This window comes from Clinocottus analis, unplaced genomic scaffold (genome assembly GCF_023055335.1).
Source record: "Clinocottus analis isolate CAN_PGR_092001 unplaced genomic scaffold, fCliAna1.0.p SCAF_7, whole genome shotgun sequence".
Classification (NCBI taxonomy): domain Eukaryota; kingdom Metazoa; phylum Chordata; class Actinopteri; order Perciformes; family Cottidae; genus Clinocottus; species Clinocottus analis.
The window spans coordinates 9935463-9963152 of NW_027176229.1; the positions used below are offsets into that span (position 1 = coordinate 9935463).

Below are 27690 nucleotides of genomic sequence, written 5' to 3' on the forward strand. Positions count from 1 at the left end.
TTAATAATTCTTTATTTTTGTTCAGTCAACAACAGCTTGTTCATAAAAAAGATTATATATCGCTTGAGGCATTGTTTGTATAAACCTTTGTTGATGCTTGTTGTCAAGAAATGTGTACCGTACAAAAAAGTGAATCCCTTGTGAAACAATTTAAGATCTAAAAATAAAATACTGACATTTGATCATTTTTCAAACAAGTTTACATGCATAGTTTTATCACTGTCTGCACATAAATTGTATTGCGCCTTTTTATAAAACTTCAAGTGCAGTATGTTGAAATTAGACTGGATTGAAGCTGCATAAAAACACATCTCTGTATGTGTAGAACAATGGGAATATTTAAAATGAATGAGTAGCAATAATTTAAATTTCTATAATGAATTAATCAAAAAGGAAATCTGCAAATCAAGTCCTAAAATACCAAACTAAAGTGAAATTCAAAGGCACTTGTGCTTGCGCCATACAGCGTTTAGCATTCTTTTGAGGAATCGTTTGACATTTTGTGAAGCGCACTTATTTACTTTCTTGCCAGGAATAAGATGAGAAGACTGATACGGTAAATAAATAGCCTTAACTTAGCATAAAGACTGGAAACGTATTGCAATAAACAATACAACATCACATGTTAAGCTTCACTTCCGGTTTGGCAGACTTGGTTACCTTTATGCAGTCAGGCTCTCTGCTCCCCGCTGTGTGCTGCGTGTGCTCCAGCTACATGTGTACCAGAAAGACGTGAGAGTCTATCGATCTTCTCATCTAACTCTCGACAAGCGAGCGTATTTCCCAAAATGTCGAGCTATCCCTGAAGGAAAAACGGACTTCCACTGAACACCAACATCATCGTGATGCAGTTTGGAAGCATCAGTTACAGTATTCAGGTCATAATAAACATCAAAACAAATGCATAATCTTCAACACATTCATGAATGCCATCCAGTGTCTCGAAAACATTGTGGTTTGGGAAAATTGGTTTGATCATAGTTTTACACACAAAATAACTACATATCAAACTAACGTTACATTCTGTACATTGTATTCCCTGTGCTTGATCAAGTCTGACAAGTATCTAATGCAGCTTTCGCTTGTTAAAATATGGAATGACGGTAAACAGCTTGGGGGAAAAGAAGTCATCCAGTGTTACTCCAGCATATATAAGCTAAATATTACATTGCAGCATTGGTCATTTGTTTTCCCTGCGAGTGATTAAAGTCTGTACAACATACTGACTTTTATTGTGTTTCATTAACTCTTAAAAAGCACACTGAATCCAAGGATGTGCCGGCCTTGTGTACCCAAATCATATATCCATTTTTACACAGTAGTACCGTCTTATAACAATAACCCCACTTACAATATAATCTTCCTTGTGGCTTGAAAACAAAACATCAGCTAAAAACTTGAGAACAAAGAACTGCTCGGAGTTATTAGTGAGTTGGATCACAAAGTTGTTTTTCCCGCTGCAAATCTTGCATTTGTCCTGCATCTGTGCCTCACTGTGGCGTTTCCACAATGCCAAAAAATGAAGCTGCACTTTTATCACAGCACTATCAGAGAATTAGTGACACTTTAAAGCTTGTGTGTGGATGTAGCCTTAGTGGGGGGTGTGATCATATGTGGGTAGCATCGACTTCCGAGTTTTCGGAGGTGGAGGAGGAGGCTTGCTCTCAATTTTCATTGGTAGCGGAGGAGTGAACTGTGGGGAAAGAGAGAAGAGAGTTCATTCTAGGACTTCAAATAAAAATAATAAAAACAGAATATTTTAACGTTTACACGTCATTAAATATGCATTAGTAAGGGGATGCGATTTTCTCTAAGCAGATGTACCTCTGAAGAGAACCCGAAGTTGTCAATCTCGTGCGGGTGTTTCTTCGGAGGCATGGGTGGGGGTGTCCCTGGGGTGTCTATGGTATTGACATCATTGTCACTGAGAAGCGATGAATAACCTACCACAGGATTGAAGAAAGAAACGCATTTCAGACCGCATGCTTCTGTGAATATGCGTGTGTGTGTGTGTGTGTGTGTGTGTGTGTGTGTGTGTGTGTGTGTGTGTGTGTGTGACCTGATTAGGGCTATAGACCAAACTGTGCCTACGCAAAGTTAGTCTGCAAGGTATTCTTCCTTTTCTGTGTGCAAGGCATATTTTTAAGTGAAACTAAAATGATGGCATGCAGTGCAGTGTTTGTCAGAGGATTGCCGTTTCTGCTACATACTGGAGCTCCGTGGTGTGTGAGGTGTTTGTGGAGAGGCCGGCAGCGGGCTGAGAGGGTTGGACAAGCTGAGCTGGGATGAAGCACCTTGGAACAAGGAGAGGGTGAGCCGTCGGTCCCCTAATTGTAAACTCTTGGGTCTCTGTTGTTTCCCGGGAGGAGTCTGGAGTAAACGCAGGAAAGCAAAGATATAGGTTTCCTTGTACAATAAGCATAATGTTACTACTCCCAATTCCCAAGTGAGTAACAGACACTCAATATTAATATAATATGGTCTTGTGAATAGCAAATATAATCACCTGAGGGGAAGTGTGTTGTCACGGAAATGAAAATAGCAGAACATATATACATACACACACACACTCACGCACATATATATATATATATATATATATATATATATATATATATATATATATATATATATATATATATATATATATATATACATATATATATATATATATATACATATATATATGTATATATATATATATACATATATATATATATATATATGTATATATACATATATATATATATATATATATATATATGTATATATATATATATACATATATATATATATACATATATATATATATATACATATATATATATATATATATATATATATATATATACACATATATATATATATATATATATACATATATATATATATATATATATATATATATATATATATATATATATATATATATATATATATATATATATATATAAATAAAACACCTGGACATGCCTTACCTCATCTGCATCTGACTGCCTCTCTAGTAGGACCTGGGATTTGCTGACGCTCCATTCCTTTCTGTTCTTTCTCGCAATCCTGTTGTCATCCTCAAAGCGGGACAAAACTGAGGCCCTGCGATCGCTGGGAGGAGAAAACAAGGAACTGTTTGTGAATAATCGGGGGTGGAGAAAGATGCAGAGAGATATACAATCATAAAGTCATTTTGATTTGAGCAAAGACAAAAATCAGCATTTATAGAAACCACTCTCTGTTGTGATGGCAGCACAATAACAAGGGGAAAGATAGACAAAGGGAGCAGGAAGCAAGGAGAGGATGCAGGCGACTGACTCTTGGGAAGGAATGCAGGACGGTCCATCTGAGGATGCGGAGCCGCTGGAGAGGCCTGAGGAGGAGTTGGAGATGGTTGAGACCGTAGACATGCGACGCAAGGTGGAGGACATGATGTAGGGCATCACTGCGGAGCCCACGCGACTCTTCTTCCTCTCAGTGAGAGAGCAGGGCTGAGACACACAAATGGGATTAAGCATCATCGGGGAATCTTGGCAGAGGAGGAGGAGCACAATGACAAAACTTGGGTTGCAATGGACTGGCTCAAGGAAGATTTATGGTCCTGCGCTAATATTACGTACACTCTGCTTTGAATAAGAAGCGTTTGATAGGAAGGCAATAGGGCCAATAGCTTAAGTTGGCACCCTCTAACAATAAATTGAGTTTGCGGCTGGCAACGCACCAAGGTTATGACGCCGTAATGCTTCTCCACTTTCTCCCGAAGGTCTTGAAAGCAAGTAACCAGACGGTTGTGCAAGGGCTTCAGCTGCTCAGTCGCCTTCTCCCCGTGGATGCGAATCCCATCTGCCAAGAGAGGGATCTAGAGGGGAAGACGGGCACTTAAGTATTCCAAAACATGTTTAGCTTTGAGGCCAGTGTCAATGACAATTATGGCGGAAGGATTTACCTGCAGGGCGATTAGCTGTTTAAGGATGTCAATGCGCTCGTGATCCTCCGGGTGCTCTTGGATGTAGGTGTCTATGAAGAATGCCTGAAGAGGATGACAATTGGGTCGCTTTTGAAACAAACTCACTCGCATTCAGCTGCAAGCAACAATGAACAGGTTTCCACAGCATGACAAAGAGGTCACTGCGGTTCCCATATGAATAAAACTTTGTAGCTCAAAACAGGCTTGAGGCCAGCCAGAAGGCCTGTTAAAGAAAACATGATTTACACATTTTACAGTTGTATGATCGGTTATTAGTGTATTCATTTTTTTTCAATGATTTTATTTTTTCCCAAATTAATTACTTGCGAACTGTGCACAGAATCTGAACCTGACTTAGCAAATGGCTCATGTCTAAGTAGTCAGACCGTGGCACATCTTTGGGGCCTCTGTCCTCTTACATAGTGTGTGTCTGACTTGTCTGTATTTATTTAAACCAAAAAAATTGTCTTGTTTAACAAAAAGAGTCAAACCTTCTCATAGTTGGAGAAGCCGCCCATGACTGCAGGGTCAACAATGCCGCTGAGCATCATGGACAGTGGGTTGATGGACAGTGAGCGATCGCAGGCCTGCTGTTGCACGAGGTTACTCAGCTTTTCATTGGCATTCTCCATGGTTTCGATGGCGTTCGCCAAAGGACTAATCTCCTCCTGCACATTAGGAGAATAATAAATCATATAAAGGATCCTATTCATTTTTTAACAACAAGAAACAACGAAGTTTGATCGTCAAGTTGGCTTCTTACTACTGAGACAGATTTGACTTCAAACCATTTCAGGATCCCCGGGAAGCGATAGGCTGTAATGTATGTGGTTCTCTCGATCCACATGGTCTGTAGGGCAGAATAAATACCAATAAAATATTAAAAGGTGACATTTTAATGCCTTTTTTAATCTTTAGAATGAGGTATGAACAGATACAGGATTGTTTAAACTTTTGTATTATCATTTACATCATTTACATTTAATAAATGTAAAGAATGCTCACTGCAAATTCGTTGTCTGGATCCTTTTCACCTTTCCTGAAGGGCCTGGAATACTTGAACTGGTCCACTTCATTGGTTCTGTAATAGCTGAAAAAGAACAGGGAAGGACAGCAGTGATAGCAGTTTGACCAGAGCACTATAAATCCCAAGATATTCACGAGAAGATAAATCAGCCTTTAAGTGTTCCGTTGCGCACTTTAATATCTGCTCTGGAACCCCTTTGTCTTTAAACTGGTGCGGCACGGTGAGAACCGGCTTGACAGTAAAGCACTGGATGTCTGTGAAGTTCAGCTAAGGACACGACCAGGAATAGTGTGGAGAAGCAAACAAAGATTATGGTTTTGAATCTGTAATTGTCAAATATATCTAGTGTCTAGCAGCTCTGTCACTCTTTACTTAGTGCAGAGCCACAAATAATGCTGACTTCAAAACATGCTCGCAATAAAAAATATTAACACGTTTATGTTTAGCAGGTTTAACGTTTGCCATGTTCACCATTTAATGTAGCATTTTAGCATTCAAACATTTGCCAGTTACCCACAAAATACAGCTAAAGGATGATGAGAATGTTATCATCTTTCCAAGATTTCAAAGATAAAACACATACAGATCTGGTAATGTCACAAGATGAAAAGTTCCAGGTAGGTATTTTGGACACAAATGTGTGTTTAAAATGTATGACAATTGATCCAATAGTTGTTGAGGTGCTGCACTTAAGATCAAAAATGTCAATCTCACTGCATTCCCTTAAGCTATATTGTGAACATAGCTTGATAAACAAATAGCTTTTGTGTGGCTAATAATATTTGTATAAGGATACACTGTCCAAGGGAGTTGCTGATGTCATCTCCAGGGGGCGCTGTGCTGGTCATCCGTACTGCGTTGGGGAACTGAGAGAGCAGCTTTAAGCTGAAGTCTTCAAGCCACTCGTATTCTTTGCCTCGGTAGATGAACATCTTGTTCTGTAGCAGAACATTGAAACGCAATCAAAAGCGAGAATTACAATCAAGCTTATTTTCTGTAATTAATGAAAAGTGTGCGTATACAGCACAGTGACAGGACTGTATTTTTTTCTTGTTTCATCAAAAAGCCAATCAGCTTTATCGACATTATTGCACATGACATGTTTCAAAAAGCCAGATCGTTACGTGAGCACCATGCAAGTCTTTATTTATTGGTAATAAATCGGTAATCATTTACTCACCCTGAGGAAAGACGGGAAACCAAGGCCATAATATCCCACAGCAAAGTACTCTGGCTGTGGCCGCATTGCATGCATTATATTTTCATAGAACTGGGCTTGCTTTTTCTGTGGGAGAGGACAAAGAAGATGTTAAGACTGGAATGAATACACAGTGTGTTGTAAATAGTCGGTTAGTGGTGACAAAACACATTAATAATAAATGGATTCCAATAACATTTTCAAAAAAACATGTGTGGTTAATGTCTTTTTTCAGTAATTATGAGAAAATATTATTGGAGCCCCATCAGACTAAAGACAGATATATTTGATGGAGATTGTTTATAATAAATCAAATTAGCAGTCACAATTTTGGTTGACCCATGGGTAAACAGGTTGACACATCTCAACAAAGGGCACTTTGTGTTGTACAAAGTGGAACACAATTAGTATCTACTCATCAGAATAATTTTCAAAAATCTTAATGAGGTATATTACTAATACAATCATTTGAGATTGTTTTTATATTAGTGTATACAACATCCTTTTTCAGAGTTTTTAGGAGCATTTGTTTGTTCGTGCATCTATTTACCAGCAGCTGGCTCAGCTCCATGAAGTCAAAGATGTGGCTCTCATGCATCTTGGCCAACTGCTTGCCCAGCTCAATGGCCTTCTCCCACATCTGCAAAGACATGCACTTCCCTCACTTAAAAGGAGACATAAAACAAATACAAAACAACACAGGAGCACAAGCTACACTTTGCCATCTGGCTCCCGCGGCTGTCTATCATGAAACCCCCACCTCGCCACAACGGAGCTGAAATAACTTCCCCACCAGTTTCACAATGCCAGCCTCTATGGCAATCTGAGCCTTTGTCACCAGTTCACACTAACCTTGCCCTTGTCCAGATAACATATGATCTCCTGGATTAGCCTCTCTTTCAGCTCCTGTTGAGTCCACACATGCTTCCCATCTCCAGGGATCAGATGAGGTGCACAGGGTTTGTCAGACCACTGGGGAAGCAAATGGCCATAAATTAGCATTCAGGTGAACATTTAGGAGCACGTAGTACAAGCGAGGGTTAAATAGCTCAAAGATAATTAAATAATCTGATCTTTATCGGGTAAAAAAAGACATGGATGTGTCAGAGACCTCCAATAATTCAGCATGTAGGAGCAGAGTGTAGGAGGCCTCTGTGTAGTTCTCACAGTCCAGGTGCAAATCTCGCAGCTTGTACAAGTACCTGGTTACAAGAGCACATTAGTGAGACACAGTGAGCCCCTTGGTCCAGGGACCAGATGCTCCGTGTCTTTCTGACTCACCGGATGTAAATGTCTTCCCTCTTTTTTTCTTTGTAGAAATTCTACAAGAGAAAAACATCTTAATTGCATATTCTTGAAAACATTTTCTCTTTCAGAACCACACAGATCACTGCTTTGTGCACATGCACAAACAGTGGTAACTCTTTTGTAAATATAGGCGCTGGGCATACCAGCACATTGACAGTGCAGCTCATGCGATGCTCAGGGCTTTCGTCATGTGTGATGGTGCGGTAAGCCAGGAGTTTCTCCAGCAGGCTGCTCAGCAGCAGAGCCAGCTCCTCCCCTGACTGTGACAGGTATCTGTGTCGTCTGCAGTGTTCCAGTAACCTGCATGTACAAACAAGCGATTTAGCTACAATGTCGCTGAAAAGGGCTGTTTCTCGTTTATCAGTATTCCAAAGCCAGCCGTTCCTCCTGACGAGCACAATAAAATATGTTTTCTGCAATTTTTTGAGATAGTCAGAACATTTTGCTGCTGCTTCTGTCCACAGCAGTGCATTGCATTGTTTCCTTGCCAGATGTCCCATCAGCCTATCCAAACTGGAGCTGTACCGGTCGTCATCTACTGTAGGTGATACACTGCCTACGGATAAGTATCTCATGTAACCCCACTTCAAAACATTTGCAATATCCCTTTAAACAACTTGGAGTTAAAAAGAAATTATATTCTGCCTCACGTTTTCTCCAGCAGGACTTTGTACTGCTCATCACCTCGGCCTCCTTCCACCTCTTGGTCCAATTTTGTTATCAGTTCATTCTCAAACTGCAAACATCAAAGGGGAATAAAAAAAGAAGACATCGTCCTTCACATCGCATATGGTCTTACTCAGCTGAGAGTGGCTTCAGTCGAATTTAAACCCAAAACACTGAAGCTCTGAACTACCGAGGGAGCTTTTTACCGTTTCAAACGTGCGTCCGGGGCTGAAGTTGTGCTCACACTGCATCATATCAAAGAAGATGAGGATGGTGGCTTTCCTCAGCTCCGGCTCTGGCACCAAGGTGACCTCCAGAATGGGCCCGACCATGGCTGGGATGAACTTCATTTTGTGGGGGCCTAAGGGACAACGAAACATTATCACACAGAAATATAGTGTGATTGGAGAAGGCAATAAGTTGCATCTTAATTTCTCAACAAACAGAGGACAAATCTAATAATGTGGTAAACAAAACAACCCACTGTGAAACCGGACAATACAAAATATTGTCTTGTTATTCCCCTTGCATTACCGGCAGCCACTGAATAAACAATACCACAAACTCTGTGATAATAGCAGCATTATCAGATGGAGCAAAATACTCACCGAGATTATACCACATATCTCTGATCTTAAACCCAATAGTCTTCCTCATGTCTCCATATCTGTGGCAAATTTAAATCAAAGACTGTTAAATTAAGTTTTCACCATTTAAATAATCTTTTTTGATGAATTGTAAATGACCTCACTTGTTCAGTATCTTATTTCGTTTCTCTTGAGAGAAGGATTCCAGCTGCAGTGTCTTGTGGGTGAGGAACGCCACCGTCAAATGAAAGTAGTTATTCCACAGCTGGGAGGGGAGTAGGGTTTTCAAATATTAATACCATAATTACCTTCTCATAACACTAGCTTTTGATTTTGTGTTAAATAAGAAATGTAACCTCTACCCAGGTGGGGGAGGACAAAGACGCACCTGGAGTACAAAATGTGCCTCATCCAAAAAATACATGTTGAGGACATCTGAGTACTGGCTGATGGCTCTCAGGAAGACCTGCATCTGAACAAGGTTCATGATCATCCAGTCAGCGGGAAAGACGTCTCCCATGAGGTCCTTAAACATGATGAATGTCTCCATGAGGAAGTCCTGAGGGCAGCACAGGTGAAAAATCTTTACTGCAAGTGTATACACACTGTCGCTTTATCCAAACTAAGCAAATCCAAACAGCGCTGCCACATGTCAGACATCACTCATGCTCCCATTGCATAATGGACACCGCCTGACATCCTCATCATGTCAGCCCAATCCATTCATGAAATGCCTATAATCAATATTCCCTTTAGGAGCAGTAAGTGGCCTGGGTGGTTTAATGTCTGTTATTGATGAGCTATTTCAGGACAAGATGTAGCCAACAGGGGGAGGAACCGGGACACTTACAACGATATCCTGTCTTGTCTTGAAGGTGCTGATGTAATGGGCGTAATGCATGTCATCCATTTGCTTCAGGATGGCCGTCATGCAGGCAAGATAGTGGCCCTGCAGCAGAGGAGTATTTGTATTATTGATTGATATTGTGTTATGAGTCTTAAAAGATGGGTAAATTAATAGACATAGTCGTCAAGGACATGTTGCAGCTGTAACACCAAAGTTGTGTCTTACAATGAGAGGAGAGGATCGCTCCATGCTGATGACAGTGCGATTAACCCTACGAAGGAGCCGCTCCATTATCAGCTGAACGTGCCCTCTGGTTGGACCCTGCACAGACAGAACAGCCTCAGGGACAATTTCCAGCAGAAACAAAGCAACACAGGCATGCTGCAAAGTGTTGTCAGTATCAAAATGAATCACTCAAATTACACACAAAAAAGGAGAAAAAGAATAACCCATATTCTCTCTTATTTATGGATGGTGTCAGTTTTATTGGTTTTGAGCTAGTCTAGGATATTTCCGCCTCCACTACAACACAATGGACTTTGCGGTGCTTACATTTTTGAAATACATTAGAAAAAAATGATCAACCTTCAATTCAGTCAAAGGGTTTCTTTAGTAGAATGAAGAACAAACCAGAGTTTAACTATTATAGGACGCTTTTGATATTCGATTAACTGTTTCAGTAAACATACGAGTACAAATGCCAAACATGTCATGCTACCAGGGCCAAATTGTAAGGATTTTCTTTTTTTTCTTCTTTTATTTTCTAAATATATTTTTATTTTGGCCTGCTGGTCGGAAACTAAATGAATTTGTATAAGAGTTATCCAAAGTAACAGATATTCTTTATGAAAAAATATATTGTTTAATTCTGTTTTTTACCTCTGTGAGCATCACAAACTCCAGTGTAGTCGCAGAAATTACCGAGACAGATCTAACAAACTAAGCATATGAAACAAACTATCAGCATGAAGAGATGGGCCAACTATTCATTCATTTTAAACCGTTTAGCAGCAGTCTAAACATGGCAGCGCAGATTCTCTCTGTAGCTTCGTCTTCCAGCTTCTCCATTAGGGACAACTTGGCGAAACCAGCCCAGATGGGATATGTAATTCCACAGCACGCTCTGGGTCTGCCCTGGGGCTTCCTACCAGTTGGACTGGCCCAGAAAACCTTTAAAGAGAAGCCCGAATCATCTCAACCTGTTCCTTTTCATGCACAACAGCAGCAATCTTACTCCGAAGTCCCCACAGAAGTCTGAGCTCTCTACCTCCGTCAGTCGGTGGATGGTGAAGGAAACTCAATTTGGCTGCTGCAACTCAAAACATCAAGCTGACTAGATGTTTTTTTTTTCTATCATTTGTGTGTTCCGAACCTATAAACTAATATATGCAGTGTGTTTGAAGGTGAATTCTGACTCCTCACCACATCCTTGCGGTCCAAGTTGTCCAACACTGTGCTGAGCAGTTGGCCACAGGCCTCATGATCTGGTTTACTAGAGTAGTCGTCCAGCTGCCCACTCAACTGGTCAGTAACAAGTGGCAGCAGCACATCTCGACAATCTGCAGCAACGGGGCAGAGGAAAAACGGTGCTTATTGGATCACAATGCACATTTCTTATTAATAGAGCTGACCTGACAAACTTGTATCTATTTAGGTGTGATGCTGAACACTTTTTTCACAGCATCTTCTGTGAAATGTCATTACTCGGTTTTCAAGCCTCGAGGACTCCTACCTGGCTGCCTGAAAAGGTCACTCTCCACCATTTTACACATGCAACCCAGCTTCTGACGCACAAGCTGAGAGTCAGGAATGCTCTCAATGAACTTCGCGAGGAGAACACTGAGAAGAGAACAAAATAAAAAAGCCAAAAGAGCGTCTGTGAAAATTTGAATGCTTGTCACATTTCACATATATTCATTATTGTCACCTAGTACTAATGAGTAGCACATACAGTTTGACAGATTGATTTTAGAGAAGTAAGAATTGAGAATAACGCCGCTCTTACTCAGAAGTAAATATGATAATTTGCACTGTCAGGCAATTATCATTTCCTGCTGTGAACCCCCCCTTGAGAGTTACCTGAGCTCCACAGGATCAAACACAGTCTGGATGTCATTAATGATGCTGGGGAGGTATTTCAATATCGCTCCCTGAAAAAGCAAAGAAGCAGGTCTCATCAGACTGAAGCACAGGGATGTGTTTTATTTTCTAGTAAAACAAGCTTTTCACCAGAACTTTTCATCACCTTAGTGACTGCCAACAGGGAGCCCACACTTATTTTACAGGTAATTTGTAAAACCTTTCAATAACTTCTCCCTAACACATTTTCACAGCTGCACTCCTGCAGTCATTTACAATGCTACGACTGAACTGCTCCATGTAACTTGTATTTTCAAGCTACCAAATGATCTTGTTTCCACATGCATTTCAGTTGTAAAATACCAAAATATACAAAATAAATACAGCTTCTGGGCACACACTTCATCTTACCTTTATCTTCACTCCCTCGTCCAGCGGTCTGTCCATCAGAGTGTTGAAAGACAGGAAAAGGGTGCGAATGGAGTTGAAGAAAGCATCCCCATCCTCGCTGTTCCCATAGAATCTGAGAATCAAGACCAGACATTGCATCAAAGGAAGTCATCTGTGTAACATGAGAGGTAAAGGTGGATTATTTTGAATGGAACGCTTCTGATACCTGAGATAGAGGACCCGGGACTGTACAATAAATCTGAACAGGTACTTGAGGGCTTTGAGTGCTGCGTAGAGCCTCTCGGATAGAGCGGGCAGCTCGGCGTGGCCCACATAGTAGTTCAGCACCTTCGTTAGCTTCCTGAGAAAGTGAATGAGTCAGGCATCAAAGTCTGCTGGTAATTTTGGTGTGGGTGGAGGAGGAGAGCATAAGGCCCACTAAAAATATACAGTGTGAAGGGGCGTAAGCGATCAAAGGTGGAAAATATAGAATGGAGACTCACATGTAAGCCAAAGTGGCACTGAAGTGCTTGTTGATGTAGGTTTCAAGGACCGGATTGAAGTGCTGGAATTTGATATCGCCAATAAGTGTGATTATAAATACCTGGTGATAAACAAGAGGAAACCAAATCAGAGCAAAGTCCAAATTGAAAGAACATACAAATTCTGAATATCAGTGAATGCCACACACTTTTTACTCGACCACTTTTTAATTTGTGACCCCTTCAAATTATAATCCAAATATCTGGCTTTACACCAGAAAAGATCTAATTTGCATGGCATGTTGTATATAATACAAGTTAACACTCACTAACCCTATGGCCCGACAAAAATTTTTTAAAAAACTAACCAAGGCATCAAACACCAGAGTGTCATAGGTGTCCTTCTCGGAGGTCTCCATCATAATGTTGAACAAGGCATCAAGAGTGTCCTGGAGAAACTGTGCATGAAACAGAAAGCTGTTAGAAAAGTGTGGATAATAAGGTCATCATACAGTATGTATAACATATAGCAGCATATTACATATTCAGTGCAGCAGAACTCACTTTGACAATCTCTCCTCCTTCGACCTCCATCAGCCTCTGCAGAATCTGGTCCAGATCTTCGGGGTTGGACCGCCAGTTCAACAGGCCGAGTAAATCCACTGGAAAAACATGAACATACCACAACAGCAGTTAACAAAATTGTGTTATAAGCCAAATATGAACCAAATTAGATCAACATTAATCATCATCCACACAGCAGCAATATTTTAACAACAAAGATCAGCTTAATTAATTTCAAGGCAATCTCGGGGGAGGAAATTAAGGTGGCACTGCACCCCTTTTATCTGTTGTAGAATCTGTAATTTCTTAAAGATGTCTTGTGACAGGACATATTTTAATTATCACAAATTCAGAAGCTGAAAGATTGGGACAAAGAGAAATGGCTCCCTGCGGTACCGTTCTGAGTGAGTTTAGTGGAGCAGGTGAGCGTTGCGATCTGGAAGCTATCTTTAGTCACAGGAATCACTCCTGAATGGTGGAACTGCTTCCCTGTCTGCTTCTCCTTTTCTTCCACTTCAGCCCAAGTCGCTGGCAAGGTGAGGTAAACCTTTGCATCCTCTGTCTTTTTCACATCAACCTAAGAAATTCACAAAATGGGGAATGAATCATGAAGCATATTGATCGATGGGATTTAATTTCATATTTATTGATTGAGGAGAGATTTGTGCACAATCCATCTACCCACTATCAGCTATTCAAGACACCCATTTTTGTGTAATTAGATCAAAACAAGCTCATACTTATTTTAAAAGATAGGTGCAGTGAATACAATTTCATGCAAAACCACAACCCTGCCTGCTGCAGTACCTTATAGACGATGAGCTCATGCCTGCCATCTTTTAGCGTGGTCCCATCTCTTCTCATGAGCCGGACGAAGGCCATACCGAACGGCTTCTCCGATTTGTCCCTTGCTAACAAATACACAGAAGCATGGGATGGGAATTGAGCCACAGACAGTCACTGGAGATGTATTCAACATGGTGGCAGGACTGCATGTGGGAGTTTGTCATACAAATAAGACAGTCACTCACAGTCCTGGGAGGATCGGTGTCGAAACATCACCCTCAGGTGACAGCGGCAGACGTCTTCAATGGGAATTGTCACCTAGCAGGAAGGAGAGAATAGTCAGGAGAATTAATGTGAATACAGGATTATACATATGGAAGACATGCTGTCTGATTTGTTTTAGTAGCAAACCTTGTGTCAATATCTTTCTTGGAAGATTAATTAATTGAAGAACCAACTAGAGAACATGATATCATGGTCAAAGCACTGAGCTGCAAGCGTGTAAGATAAGCTTACCTTCACCGTTTCATTCCAACAAGGCTGCTTCACTTGGTAGTAAATGACAGACTTGTACTCTGTGATGCCATCATAACCGGCCCCAGGAAATATCACTTTCTATCGAAACAGAAGAAAATAGATTAGTTTGCATGATAGAAACTTCATCTCTCCTGTCATTAGTTTTGCAGGTAGGTAGCCGTAACCAAAAGAATAAGACAAGTCAACATTTTGACCAGATGATGGCACCAAAGGAAAAAATCAGACAATCACTAGATTCATCGTAAGTCAAAGAGACACATGAATGTTAGACATTTCTCCTTAAACCACAAATGTCAAACTCATGGAGAAGCCAGAGGAAAAGTCAGGGGATCACCAAAGTCAAATGGATTCATGATCTGGAGGCCATGAATGTCTGTACAAAACTTCATGGGGCCAAAGTGGTGGACCGAGAATGTCGCTAGCTCGGCTAACAAGTGAAACATTCAAAGCTGAATTGCAAGAGCTGCTATAAAGGGGTGGTTGCACAGTTAGTCACATAAGGCTTGATTAGAAATAAATGAAGAGGAAATTATGCGTTCAGTGGTCTAATTTACCTCCATGGATTTGCCTTCATCATCATACACACTCAGTATGACCTCTACGTTTTTCGGGGTCTTCTTTTTACCACGGTCAAACTCTCCCTGCAGCAATGTTACGTAAATATCATTCCTCACGATTCCTGGAGGAAGGACAACAGATGATCAGGCGGATGTGCTGAGAATTCATAAAGCCTTCTCATGGCTTTGTAAGCAATTAAAATGAACATTCAGAGCAATGCCCAGCAACAAAGACTTAAATCCACCTGGGAGGATGATTTCCGGAAAGCCCATTTTCCTCACGATAGCAGTGCTGCGGTCAACAAAGTGGGGGTAGTCCTTCCTGACTTGGGCAAGGTCCCCTGGGAGGAGCTTCAGGGTCACAAACAGCCCTGCCAGCAAACATGTAAAGACATTTAATGAGGCAGACACCAAAGGACCCACCCTGTAGACCTCTCACACATCATTTACTTCCCTTAAAACAGAAGGGGTCAATTTAAAGCGACCCTCTGATATCACAGGGGAACACACTGTCTGTGAGCACTTCCTTTTACCCTGGCCTTTGTGATTGACCTCCCGCGTCGCGATGACTTTGTTGAAGACAGCCGTGAGTGGCTCGTTCTCTCCTATGACTCGAGACGGGATGAGCGGAGACATGATGAGTTGCCTCTGACGGATGTAGGTTTCCATCGCTATCCTGAGAGAAAAACATTGGGACAAGTTTATGAAAAATCTGCTGCCGGCATGTCTGACAGGTGACAAACAAATGGACAGAGGAGCTGCAAAGGGAATGCAAGGCTTTCTGGATCTCCACTATTTCCCCTTGGCACACCCCATTCATTTTAAGTGACAACCATAACGGCAAAGTAACACAGAGTGAAAGTACAAGACTTCTATTGTTTCTATCGCAAAAAACAAGTCTATACTGACTTTTATTTACTACAGTTACTGAAAATAGACGAGAAAATCATCATAAAAGGGTCAATATGTCACTCGTACATGAGAGGATATGTCTCTGTATATTGTGGTTTGGTCAGAAAAGTGGACACAGAGACTTGTCTACATGTAGCCTGTGTGGACGTTTAGTTTTACCATGATGAAAGACTTTAGTAGATTAAATGCTGTGGACAGGCATCAGCATTAGTTCCTGATTGGTCTGAACCTCTTGCACTGATGTATCCTCTTTGTTGTACAATTATATCATATGATATGTATGGTTTTATTTTACATAACTGAAATGCAGGTTTATGTAAATAAATGGTAAAACTATAGATAACGTATTGAAACTGGCCTTTGATTTGAGTCTTGATGAATGCCCTTCTGTTGGCTGTGGTGGATATTGAGCCTCACTATTCAGTTTAATGTTTGTAAATCAAAAAAATACATAAACTAAATGGGAATGACACAATTCCCTTGACAATTGAAAGGTTATAAAAATGATAAAGCGACATGTCATTTCAGGGGTGGTGATGAAACAGCTGAAGATATTATTTACTTATGACTCATGAGTTAAATATTTTGACGGCTTTTTGCAAATTACAAATTAAGTGCTGTACTGAACTTTATGGATTTATGTGGTAGCATTGTTTCAAAAAATGGGCTTTCGCAACTGAGAAAAGCTGTCAAATAAAGTGGTCTGTTGTTCTTTCAATCTTAGAAATGTACATTTTTTATTTGTTTATTGGAAAATGTATTTGCTGAAGCGTGACATTTTTAATATTACTTTGGGATCATCCAGGACATGATTAACAGTGGCAAATATCAGTGCTAATAAAATATTAGCACACATATTTGTCAAGGCTACAGATATCAACAGGTTTTTCTGTGGTACAATTTATCTTTTGTAGTGAACACACTTGGAAGATTAGCATTTCTTAAAATGCAAAGAATTGCATGTCGAGGGAACGGTGAGTCACGTTTACTCAGGAAACATTAAATATGTGCAAACAGAAACTCTGCTTTGATCCGGATTTGTTTGTTAGCTCTTAAGATACAAAATGCATAAGGCCTCTGTTTTTCAGGTTATAAAAATGTCATGAAAATATATGAGCCCTGATAAGTATTCTATCCCACAAAAATATTTTGGTCTCTGCCTTCTTTGAGAAGAGACAGTGAACTGTGACACGGTGAGAAGAGACAAATGGAGGTAAAATGTTCAGAAAATTTGGTTTAGATGTCGAGAATCAGTCAAGATATTTTCGGGGCTCTTCCATCTAGAAATCCCACCACCCCCATTGTGCAAGTGCTATGAAAATTTGGCCTTGAAGCCTGTCTTTGAAAAGAAAAAGAAGAAAAAATAGTTGAATTGCATCCTTGAAAAATATGTAACCCAATAAGCAAATATAACTCATGTCTTGTTCCAGTTTCTTTCAATCATGTTTGTGTGACAACAAGGTCGAGTTTTTTTAACAGTGTAAGAAGTGTGACAACGTCAGAAAGACTCACTGCTGAAAAGGGATGAAATGCTGTTTGTCCTCATCGTCTGTTTTGCCATGGCCGATATCTGTAATGTCCATCACTGAAACGGCAAGAGAGCGTCACAGTAAGGCAGCAGACCGTTGTCAGAGATAAGCTAATTCACCAGATGTATGACCGTTTTTTTTTTGTTGTAAATTTAAAAGTAACAGCAATGTACTAGTTTTAAAAGTGAATTCACTTTGTATATCTCTTCTGTAAGACAGAAGATAAGCATGGTTTTAAATCTCCATCACCTGTTGCCCGGCAAGGCAGCGAGCATAAAACACATTGAGGCTTCTAGATCTCCAGCTCCAAATACCTATACATTGTTTATTCCACCCAGATCTTTTCTGAAAGTGATTCTTTTTGTCCTGGCTAAGAAAAATTGTACGTCTGAGAGAAGCGTTCTTTTTAACTCTGGTTTCAGTCTATTTGTTGGAAAACCAGAGGAAACCATTCCTCATCAAATCCACTAATGATCTGGCCAAAAACAAAAAGACGGGTGCCAAACCATTTCCACCGCCTCCTTTGCCAAGGCAGACGGGAGGAATTTTCTAGTTCAGGAAGCAGGTGTTCCCATTTAATTTAGCACATGGATCCTTCATTTTTACACCTCCAAAGAACTATTCCTGCAACTCTAGCATCAAAAAGGAGTGGCGTTCATTTTGTTGTGTCGACTTCTGTATTGCGTAAATCAATGTTAGGCCATTTGAAAAGCAGCTCACCAGCCACACCAAATGGTCTCCTTAGTCCTCCAGTGTGCTTCTTGCCCTCTTTGAGCTCCATGCTGCCCACTCTGATGATCTGACACACTAAGAAGAGTCGCGGCCTCATCAAGTCACTGCTGCTCAGGTCCTGGATGCAAAGGACAACCATAAAGATGATTAATTACTGCATATTTAGCAATACGGTGCATTACATACAAAAGCCAGTGAACTATATGTATCCCTGTGGTAGGGATGTGCATTCATATGGCCAGAGCTGCCGACTAGATGGTAAATATTACAGGAATAAAAAGCATAAAACCATAAATATTTCACTTTGCAGCATCTTTATGTGTTTATTTACCTTTTATGTTTTTTAAGTCAAAAGCATCTTGACTTCTGTGCTTTGAGGAGGTTATTTTCATGATTAAATTTCAGCTCTTTGCATCAATGAATGTGGTTTTATCACATTCAGAACCACTATTACTGGTAGCGCACATGCAGATTAACACAATGAAGTGTTTGGATGGAACTACTGCCTGTGTCATCAATATAAACAGCAGCCACATAATGGCGGCAAATGTATTCAAATTTTCAAAGATGTGCCGTGAATATGAGCCATTCAGTGAAACTTTCAGCAAATTAAGACTGATCCAGGAGCAAATTGTCTCCTTTGTCACAGATTCCAGGCAGCGTTTGGATTGTTCAAATTCGAAACTGGGGGAATACAGTCGGTGGCCTGGGATTCAGTTACCGTGAATAGAGCTGGCAGGTTGTTGAGCTTTTCAATTTCTTTAGGCATCCCCATACTGTCCCAGCGCACCAGGAAGTTCTCACTGCATGAATTTAAATAGGAACCACAGTTAGATATCATATTATCGAAAGGCATCAGGAGAAATAGAAAAATAGAAAAGAACTAATCTAAAGACCTTTTTATTATTTGATCTGCTTTAGCAGATTATATGAAAAGTGTCAAGAACATTTGAAGATGAACACATCTGTTGAATAGCAATATTCTATTGAGCCCGATAGACCTTTCTCAAAGCAGACAGGTGATGAACAGTTCGGTAAACTGCCATTGCTAAAAGAAATACAGCCATTATTAATGGTATTAGTTACACATGTAATGTCACTGCATAAAAAATCAAAGTATTCTGTAATAAAGGCCTTCTGTCTTTACACTTGCCCTTTGCAGAGGGGTCAAAGGCCAGGGCTATCTGCAGAACCATCCCCAACCAGGAGCTTTTCTATACAAAACGCAACAAGCTGGATAGTTGTCTGACCCTGATTGGAGCTCGCCGATGCTATGCTATGATTGACAAGTCTGCGTTTGAGGGGCGGAACTTAGTAAAAGGTCATTTGGGGAATTAGCAGAAAAGTGAGGAGCAAACCTGATAAATTCAGACTGGTCGGGGTCATACAGGGACATGAGGAGCTCAGCATCTTCTCCGATGTTGCATACAAAGTTCTTCAGGTTCATGAGTAGACTGTAGGTGTGTACCGTACTGAATAGGGTCTGGCGCCTCATTTCCAGGTTTTGTTGCCGCGTCTGCAGAAAAAAAAGGCCCCGGGCAGCATTGCATGGACACAGATATTATTTGAAATGAACCGCTACTTTGGGAAAAATGATGACTGATCGTATAAATAAATCAAAGTCATGCCTTCTCTTCTTGTATCCTGTCATCAACACTGCGTGAAGCAGTCTCGTGCGCCCGGAACAGACTGACCGTACTGGTCCGGTCAGGATCCAGTGTGTTTCCTGCTTCATCTCGTACCACCAGGTCCAATCCCAGAATCCTGAGCGGCACATAGGATCAAAGAGTGTCCGTTGGGTTTACAGGCACAATCTCAGAGCAAATAAAACTTTACAATGGTGTCTACGTCACGAGGCAATTTACTACAAAAAGGCAGCAGGCCACATACCGGTTTCCGTAATCAATCTTTGCTGTGACTTTCTTTTTGAGCTCCACAAGGTCATCCTTAGGCAGCGTTCCAGACAGTATCTGAGATCGATATTCGATGAGGCTGTAGGACATCTGCTGAACACCCCTGAACAGGGTGGTCTTGTTCGCCTGTCAGATAAAGATGTACACATTTATATATCCTTCAGAGGTTTGGAACAAAACGAAAATGAGTCAAAGTATTGTGAATTAGTGGAGGCTTGTGAGTGCTACAAGTTGAAAAACCGATAGGGGACACATACCACGTACAGATTCTGCCATATCTGCGCCCATTCCCTCAGAGTAGCACCGAGCTCCTGCACCAGGGGCAAGTCCGCTGGAATAATTATTTCCTGTTGGCTGCCAGCCACAAGGAGAGAATAATAAGACACTGGAAAAGTGGCTCATCGCTCACAGATCATGTCACATAATTTGGACAGACTCAAGTGCATTTCTAATACTTGATAAATAGTTGGATGGCTTCCCTACACAGCCAAGAAAAGCATTACTGAATCTTTACTTATGGTAATTACTAGTGCACTGCTATGTTAAACCAAAAGCAAAGTGGATTATCATCATGAGGATGTGTTTGCTGATTTGTAATCTCACCCTGTTCCCTCAACTGTAGCTTGCTTTAACTGGATGTAGGTAGATGGGAAAATGCCCTGTAGAAACAATAAGGCAAAGATCAGTATATACACATCACAGCATTGGTTATAGGATAATAAGAGAGCTAATGATGTTCTTACCTTCTGGGATTTCTTGCGCAGCCTGTAGCCCCTATACCAGCCTGAGGATATATCAATAACAGAGAAACATGTCACAGTGAGGGAGAGGTAGGGGACGAGACAGGAGCGATGACAGTAAATCCTGTCAGGAGGACACTGCTGTAGAATAATTTACATTATTATGCATAGTATATCGAGCACAGGTTACTTCAACATTTCATTTAACTTCCTGTGGCAGCTTGCTTTCGAGAAGTAAAAGAGCGATGTGTCAGGGCCTGTTGTGTGTTCAGACTTGCTCACCTTCCAATTTCTCAAGTATGTGCACTGTGTCCCCCACCTGAAGACACAGCTCCTGCTCCCCACTGGGCTCATAGTTGTAGACGGCTGAGAAACAAAGTAGGACTGTGTCATTATTACAAAAACACAAAACATTCAATAAATACTGCAAACAAAGGAAAGACTTAAGCAGACAGTTCTACTGTGGAGATTGTACCTAAGGTCCAGTGGCTTAAGGAAAACCCCAAATCCCTATTCAATCACTCACTGCACAAAAGAGCAAGTTCTGGATCAGAGGTTTTCAGTTTCTTCCCCGGGAAAAAGAAACCAATTCACCCGCATTGTCGCAGAACTTGGACACGTAAGCAAAGGGGATCCTGATCTTTGATTTATTCTTCATCTTTCTGCTGTTTGAATCAGCAGGCTGTACAAGTGTGCATGTGTGACTCAAACCTTTAAAGCATTTTGACGATTCTTAATTGAAATAAACGCCCTGAGGCTGTAGCAGTAGCTTCAGAGTAAAAAGAAACCCAACAAGAAAGACGAGCAGAGCTCCAAAGGCGATGGCATCACATCCTGTGTATTACTGCAATAATCATACCGGTGTGGCCTTTGGTCAATAGGTACAATCTGCTGGCTGAGTTTCTTCCAACTGGCTCACCTGCGAGCCCTTCCCTTCACTTTTATTAACTCAACCGATTTCCTGAAGACGACTCTGCCTCTCTGTTTTTTAACACTATTACCAGGACACTCATGGGAGGGATTACACAAGAATATCTCTGCGCGCACACAAACACACACGCACACACACACGCACACACACACAAGTTGCAAGAGAGAAACCTTGGCAAACAACCCTGTTGCAAAGGTCTTTGCCTTGACTTGAGAGAGCCACAATAGCAAGCAGCCACTCTCTTCGTCTGATAGAGGAACTATGAGCTGAGCTCTGCCCTGACTTGCATGGTGATAATGCTTGTTGCTGGAGGCTAGATTTCACAGCACGCTCCAACTGGCTCGGCTTATCGCACCTCAGTCTGAATACCAAAACTTGACAAAAAACACTGAATGTAGCTGGCTACCTTTCTTCCTCCATGACGTCCTCCTCACGGACAGATTTTCCAGCTCTCCATAACACACATTTGCCCAGGCAGATATCTCTCCACGGGGAATCTTGCATTTTTTTTAGGTTAAGACTGCGTTTGTGTAACCAGCTCATGGAGCTCTTAAAATATTAGGTTCGACCCATGCAGGCTATGTTAGGATAGCATCTGCACACGTTCACATGAATGACGCCTTTCTGTAACAGCCCTCATCCGGTCACCAAAAAAAGAAAAAGAAATACTGAAACCTGTATGGGTTCAGAAATAATACCAAACTTTTCTGACTTTCTTTTTTCCCCCCCTTAATTCAAAATGCTGTTTTCCTCCCATCACAGTGTTATCTCTTCTAACCAAACAACTCGCAATATTATGCACAGAAAGCCCAGGCCTTTGGAGTCAACACAGTGTGTTGTTTAAACACACTGTGTTGAACCTACACTTAAAAAATGTGTTTTTACTAAGAAATTATTTGTGAAGCCGGAGGAATATTGAAGGAAACGTGCACTGGAGAAATGACATCTGCCTCTCGTCATGCCGAGAGCGACAATGGTCCATTCACCAACTTGCCACAGTGAAGACACAGCGTGGCCTGGCCAAAGTGTGGCAACATGCCAATGGCAGGCACCCGGCTGAGCGCATTGTGACGCCCCACTGTCTTCACTAAAGGCCGTAGTCTGGGCCTTGGCAGCACAACTCATCTGGACAACTCTGAGACACAATCTTCCCCATAACTGTTCAGCCTGAAGCCGCTGCATTTCAGAAAAGCCTTAATCTGTGTAGGTTGAAGCTATTGTGCATACTAATGTTGAATCAAAGTCAGGCTGGTTCACTCTAAATGATTTATCATAGAAGTGGATTAGCCCACAATTAAAGAAGACCACGGCTGAACAGTTTGAGCAGCTGCTGGCAGGCAGCTCATCAAAGTTAACACGTTTCAATGAGAATGCTTTGTTCTCATCACTAACTGGGTGTGAAAGCAAAACATAAACTGTTCCAAGTTATGGACATGATAACACACAAATAAACGATATGATGCAAGAAGCAACCACTCTTTGAACATATAGATTGCTTCGGATTGAAGGAAAAGCCTTTTAATCGTGAAATAAATGAAATCATAGAGCCAGAAAATGTAGCAGGGACAAACGGTCTCTGACTACCACAAACTATAGTTTCACTTGTACAGTAAAGCCTGAAAGCGAAACATATTACCTCAACAGAAGAATCATTGCAACAAAAACGGGTAGTATTTCAGTTTCAAATTATTGAAATTGTCTTCAGAAAGCTATTATTTAGTGAGTATCATATATATATATATATATATATATATATATATATATATATATATATATATATATATATATATACACACACACACACAAATATATAGCTAGATAGATAGATAGATAGATAGATAGATAGATAGATAGATAGATAGATAGATAGATGTATCTCTTGTAAAACTGGTCATGAGGTGAAAGCAAGTCTATTAAACGTTGTTTTAGAGCCAGTTCCCCTCAGGCAGGACGTTTTAAAAACCCTTTTGCCTCCCGTCTGCTGTCTAGACAGCCAGAGACTATCTGTCACTCTTAATATGTGCTCAAGCTAATAAGTCCTTATAGGTTATCCATAAATCAGAAAGCTAACTCTCAAATTTAAAGCTAATTGCACAAAGGGGATATAAGTAGACCATCCTATTTTAATTTCCGGTTCAAACCCTGCTACATAGAAAATGACAAGTGCCTTATCTGAAGGAGAAAAGCAGCAATGTCTTTCTCCAGGTTCCTAAAGAACTACTCTGAAATGATGGTCCAGAGTTTAAAAAGTCATGGCTGACCATCCAGCCATCTGGTCAGTTCATCAAAACCAAGAAGGTCAACACGTATCTTACCGCCAGCAATCAGATATGACAAACATGGATGTTTTGATTGCAATCTATGGAGGCTGCAAATATCAACAGCTTTAGATTTGTTTTGATGATAAGACGCCCACACAGCACATTACACCTGCAGAGCAAACAACTTCAAGCTTATGATAATCGTGTGTGTGTGTGTTTATATATATATATATATATATATATATATATATATATATATATATATATATATATTGTGCTTCACTGTGGCACGGATTGACAAAATGGACATACAAGCATGATTTAGGATATCACAACTTGTTTTGTGCCCAATATTTAACAGGTGTAGTGTGTAGTGTGAAATGGATACCTGATGCCTCGAGACTAGTGCACATAAACTCAGAGTGTGCTTGTCGTTGACATAGGAGGCCTCTTACATTTAGCTATTTAACTTATTGGCAAAGTCATTGGAGGATTTTCTTTCTTTTCTTTTAAAAAAATGTTTTTAGTTGTTTTTTTTATTGATTTTAAGCATTTTTATACATGTATCTTCAAATTCAAAGGGCTCTTTAAAAAGCCCTGCACCGATTTACCACTGTACTCCAACACCATTGTCATGATAAACAGGTTTAGTAAAAAAAAAAAAAAAAGAAGAAAAAAAAGGATAAAATGTATGCAGCAGAACCAGAGATATTTTTTTTTAATTCCACCTATTCTTCTTTCTTGGCAAAATATGGTGCCACACAACTACCGTCAGTCCAATCGGAGCTCAGGGTGTGTCATTCTTGCAGCAGATAATGTGGCCTTGAGCATAGGTTCAAGCAGAGCTCATGCTTCAAAGAGAAGAGGACCGCAGAGGTCCACTAACCACACCCCTCTCTAACTCGCGAGATCAGTTTTTATTTTCAAATTTGTAGTCTTCAGCAGCAGACCTCAGTGACGGGACTCCCTGGAGTGACCATAAAACCTTTACACAGCTTTCTCCCAGATCAAATTTACCTCAACAGTGTTCTCCACCACCTGTTAACAGTGGTGATGGGTAAAATCAGTAGACTTCAGCTTTAACTTCCAGTAATACTGTTATTGGACGAGGGTATCAGTTAACCAGAAATGTGTAATGTTTTTTCATGCACATTATCATTAAAAATGGCCTGCTCCATCTGGGTTTTGTTCATGCACGCAGTTACATGACCTCTCATAAAGAAGACCTTGCCCAGAAATCTAATGAAGCCATGGGATGTCATTATGGATGCAAATAATGTGAAAACAGAGACTAAACAAGTTCTTGGCCCGCTGATTTTAACACTTCATTTGAGGCTCTAGTGCAGTGCTTCTCTTCAGGTTGTAAAAATTAGGAAGCGATCTATGACGGTGTCACAAATTCACCATTAAAAATGTGTTGATACTTTAAGCCCCATTTTATCCACATTTCCCTATTAGCTAAAGAGATATAATTGATATTATCAGAAACTTTCCAACTCTTTTTTTTCATCTCAAAATGTACTCTGCCTGTATTTGGGCCAAGCCTAGGTTGACTAATCGGATTAACAACATAAGACCTTGTACAGGGTCCGATGGCATTTTAGGGATTACAGTGTTAGTGACTCCTGCCCCGTTTCAGAGGCGAATGACAGCAGAATCGCACAGTGTACCTAATCACACAGAGCAACACTTTTCAACACCGTACTGGGATCTAAAAAGATAAAACACAAAAACAAAATCCTCAACGTCAGCTGCTATAACAAGGTCACAACCAAGTGGGTAGTGTTTATGCAGCACAGCAATCCATACCCACCTGCATTTGTGGCTTAAACATGTTTTGGTCACAACAGAGCAAACAACACTTTCCTTAAAGATAAGGTTGTGAGAGGATTCAGGTTAGAGCAAGGCATTTTCAGTCCTGGGCTCTGATTCACACATACCCCAGAAAAACTACGCACAATAGGCACATTCACTATCCACACATGCAAGGTTTTCCTCTTGTCTAAATCCTCTGCTGCACACCAGGAAACTGTCTGGAAAAGAGTCCGTAGATCAGATTTAGCGGTGAGTCAGTGCCAATGACCAGCCAACCTGTCAATTACTGTAAACCTGAAAGGAATTTATCATACTGCATAAAGAAGTTGTGCAGATTTGCCTTGAGGGCGTAGAAGAGTACCTGATAGCAAGAACATGCATGCAGAGTGAGCCCACAAACACACACACACACACACACATATAAATGGGACAGAGCCACACCTTATTGCAAGCCATTGTATGAAGATCAAAAGAACCACACACAAACAAGTGCTTTATAGCCTCAAAAGACAGACAGTTACTAAGTGTAACTAAGCGACACTGACATTTGCAGTGTCAATGTAGATGCTGCTGTTATCTGACATACACAGAGTACAGTCACAGCAGAGGCTCCCATGTGGGGCCCTGCAGGACTCCTCACGGGGGCTTTAGGGCACCTACCAGCAGTAAAATGAGGATTAATTTAAGTTCACTGCAACTTCCGCGAGTCATCTCATCGAGGTTAAGTACAAGAATGACTGGTATGCTCATTGAATTCTTGGCTCTTTTCCATTTCCCTCGACCACCTATTATGGACAGTTATACAAGTAATGTCTCACTGCTCTTCAACCAAATGTCCAGAGTCCCCGGGACAACAGGGGAGGCAAATATCGAGTTCTGTTGACACACAAAAGGTTTGTGAAAAACCCCAAATGGGCTTTAGTTGCAATGCCCGCGCCGTGTATCAACACCAACGAAAGTATCTAACAACTTCTGTATCACAACTTCAGAGTTCCCTTGAAGTTAGTTTGTTTGGGAGTTCACTCGGAGAGCTTTCCACGAGAACAACACACGGAGCTACGTTTGAGGACTTACCGACTCCGTACTTCTCTTTTTTAGTCGGGATCCAGCGGGTCATTTCGGGGAAAAGACGTAAAAAGTGAATGAATAAATAACTATATACAAATGCCAAACGAGGACGGGCGGTGCACTCCTGCTCGTCTCGAGGTCTACAGTTCCGCCATCATGACTTGTAAACGGGGAGGGGAGAGGAGGGCGCACACGGCAGGAGAGGAGAGGAGAGGAGAGGCGTGAACTACGAGCTTCCCAAAGTAACTTCCCCCACAACAACAACAACACGCTGCTGCCCGGACACTCGTCCCATTAAAGGGCTCGTCTCCGGGAGCGTCGTCCGCGAGGCTGTTTCATTTGCCCGAGACGCCAGACAATCGATAACTGTAACTATCCCTCATAAATCCTCAAATGAACGTAAATTAAATTCAGGGACGTTATAATGAGGCTGACCCGTCCCTCGCTTTGCTTCAAGGACTCCTGATGTGCTCGGCGCTCCAGTTTCAGAACCACTGGCCCACAATTTGACAATCGAGAGAAGAATAATTAATTGAAACCATGAGTTATAAATCACTGGTCTGTCATAAATAAGTTATTAGCAGGTTATTGTTTAATTTGGAATGAGATTGAATGGCAAACTTCATACAGCTCCTCACATTGACTTGTTTAAATGAGACATAAAGTCAGCAAAAATGTACTAAACCTGCTGGGACTAGTTATACTCTCATAAAGCTGGATTTGTAAAAACGGTGCATAGTATAACGGTTCGTAGAAGGAAATTGAAGTATGACCAAAACAATAGAAATCATTTGTCACGTCCA

At 40.9% G+C, this 27690-nt stretch overlaps 1 protein-coding gene across 2 annotated transcripts; it reads right to left on the reverse strand.

Annotated features, from left to right (window-relative positions):
• Positions 1–27068, reverse strand: dock5 (dedicator of cytokinesis 5). Of its 2 annotated transcripts, none has more exons than XM_068604794.1 (51): positions 26894–27068; positions 21095–21178; positions 20816–20856; positions 20676–20731; positions 20330–20426; positions 20050–20198; positions 19788–19923; positions 19518–19675; positions 18881–18962; positions 18148–18277; positions 17411–17483; positions 15520–15662; positions 15232–15357; positions 14984–15108; positions 14409–14507; positions 14138–14210; positions 13914–14017; positions 13503–13683; positions 13107–13204; positions 12911–13000; positions 12564–12664; positions 12287–12421; positions 12082–12193; positions 11671–11741; positions 11324–11430; positions 11014–11150; positions 9817–9912; positions 9595–9693; positions 9133–9303; positions 8909–9009; positions 8766–8824; positions 8364–8518; positions 8142–8227; positions 7635–7791; positions 7465–7505; positions 7295–7385; positions 7036–7155; positions 6734–6823; positions 6166–6270; positions 5782–5923; positions 5158–5239; positions 4964–5048; positions 4722–4808; positions 4450–4626; positions 3938–4021; positions 3713–3850; positions 3310–3482; positions 2979–3102; positions 2295–2370; positions 1825–1943; positions 1–1693 (listed from the first exon to the last, which is right to left on the reverse strand). In XM_068604794.1, the coding sequence occupies exons 1-51, from the start codon at positions 26934–26936 to the stop codon at positions 1592–1594; spliced, it is 5511 nt and encodes a 1836-aa protein (XP_068460895.1). In that variant the 5' UTR covers positions 26937–27068; the 3' UTR covers positions 1–1591. The 2 variants fall into 2 exon arrangements, with proteins under 2 accessions (XP_068460895.1, XP_068460894.1); XM_068604793.1 differs by having other exon boundaries at positions 2211–2370.
• Between the last annotated feature and the right edge of the window lie 622 nt (positions 27069–27690).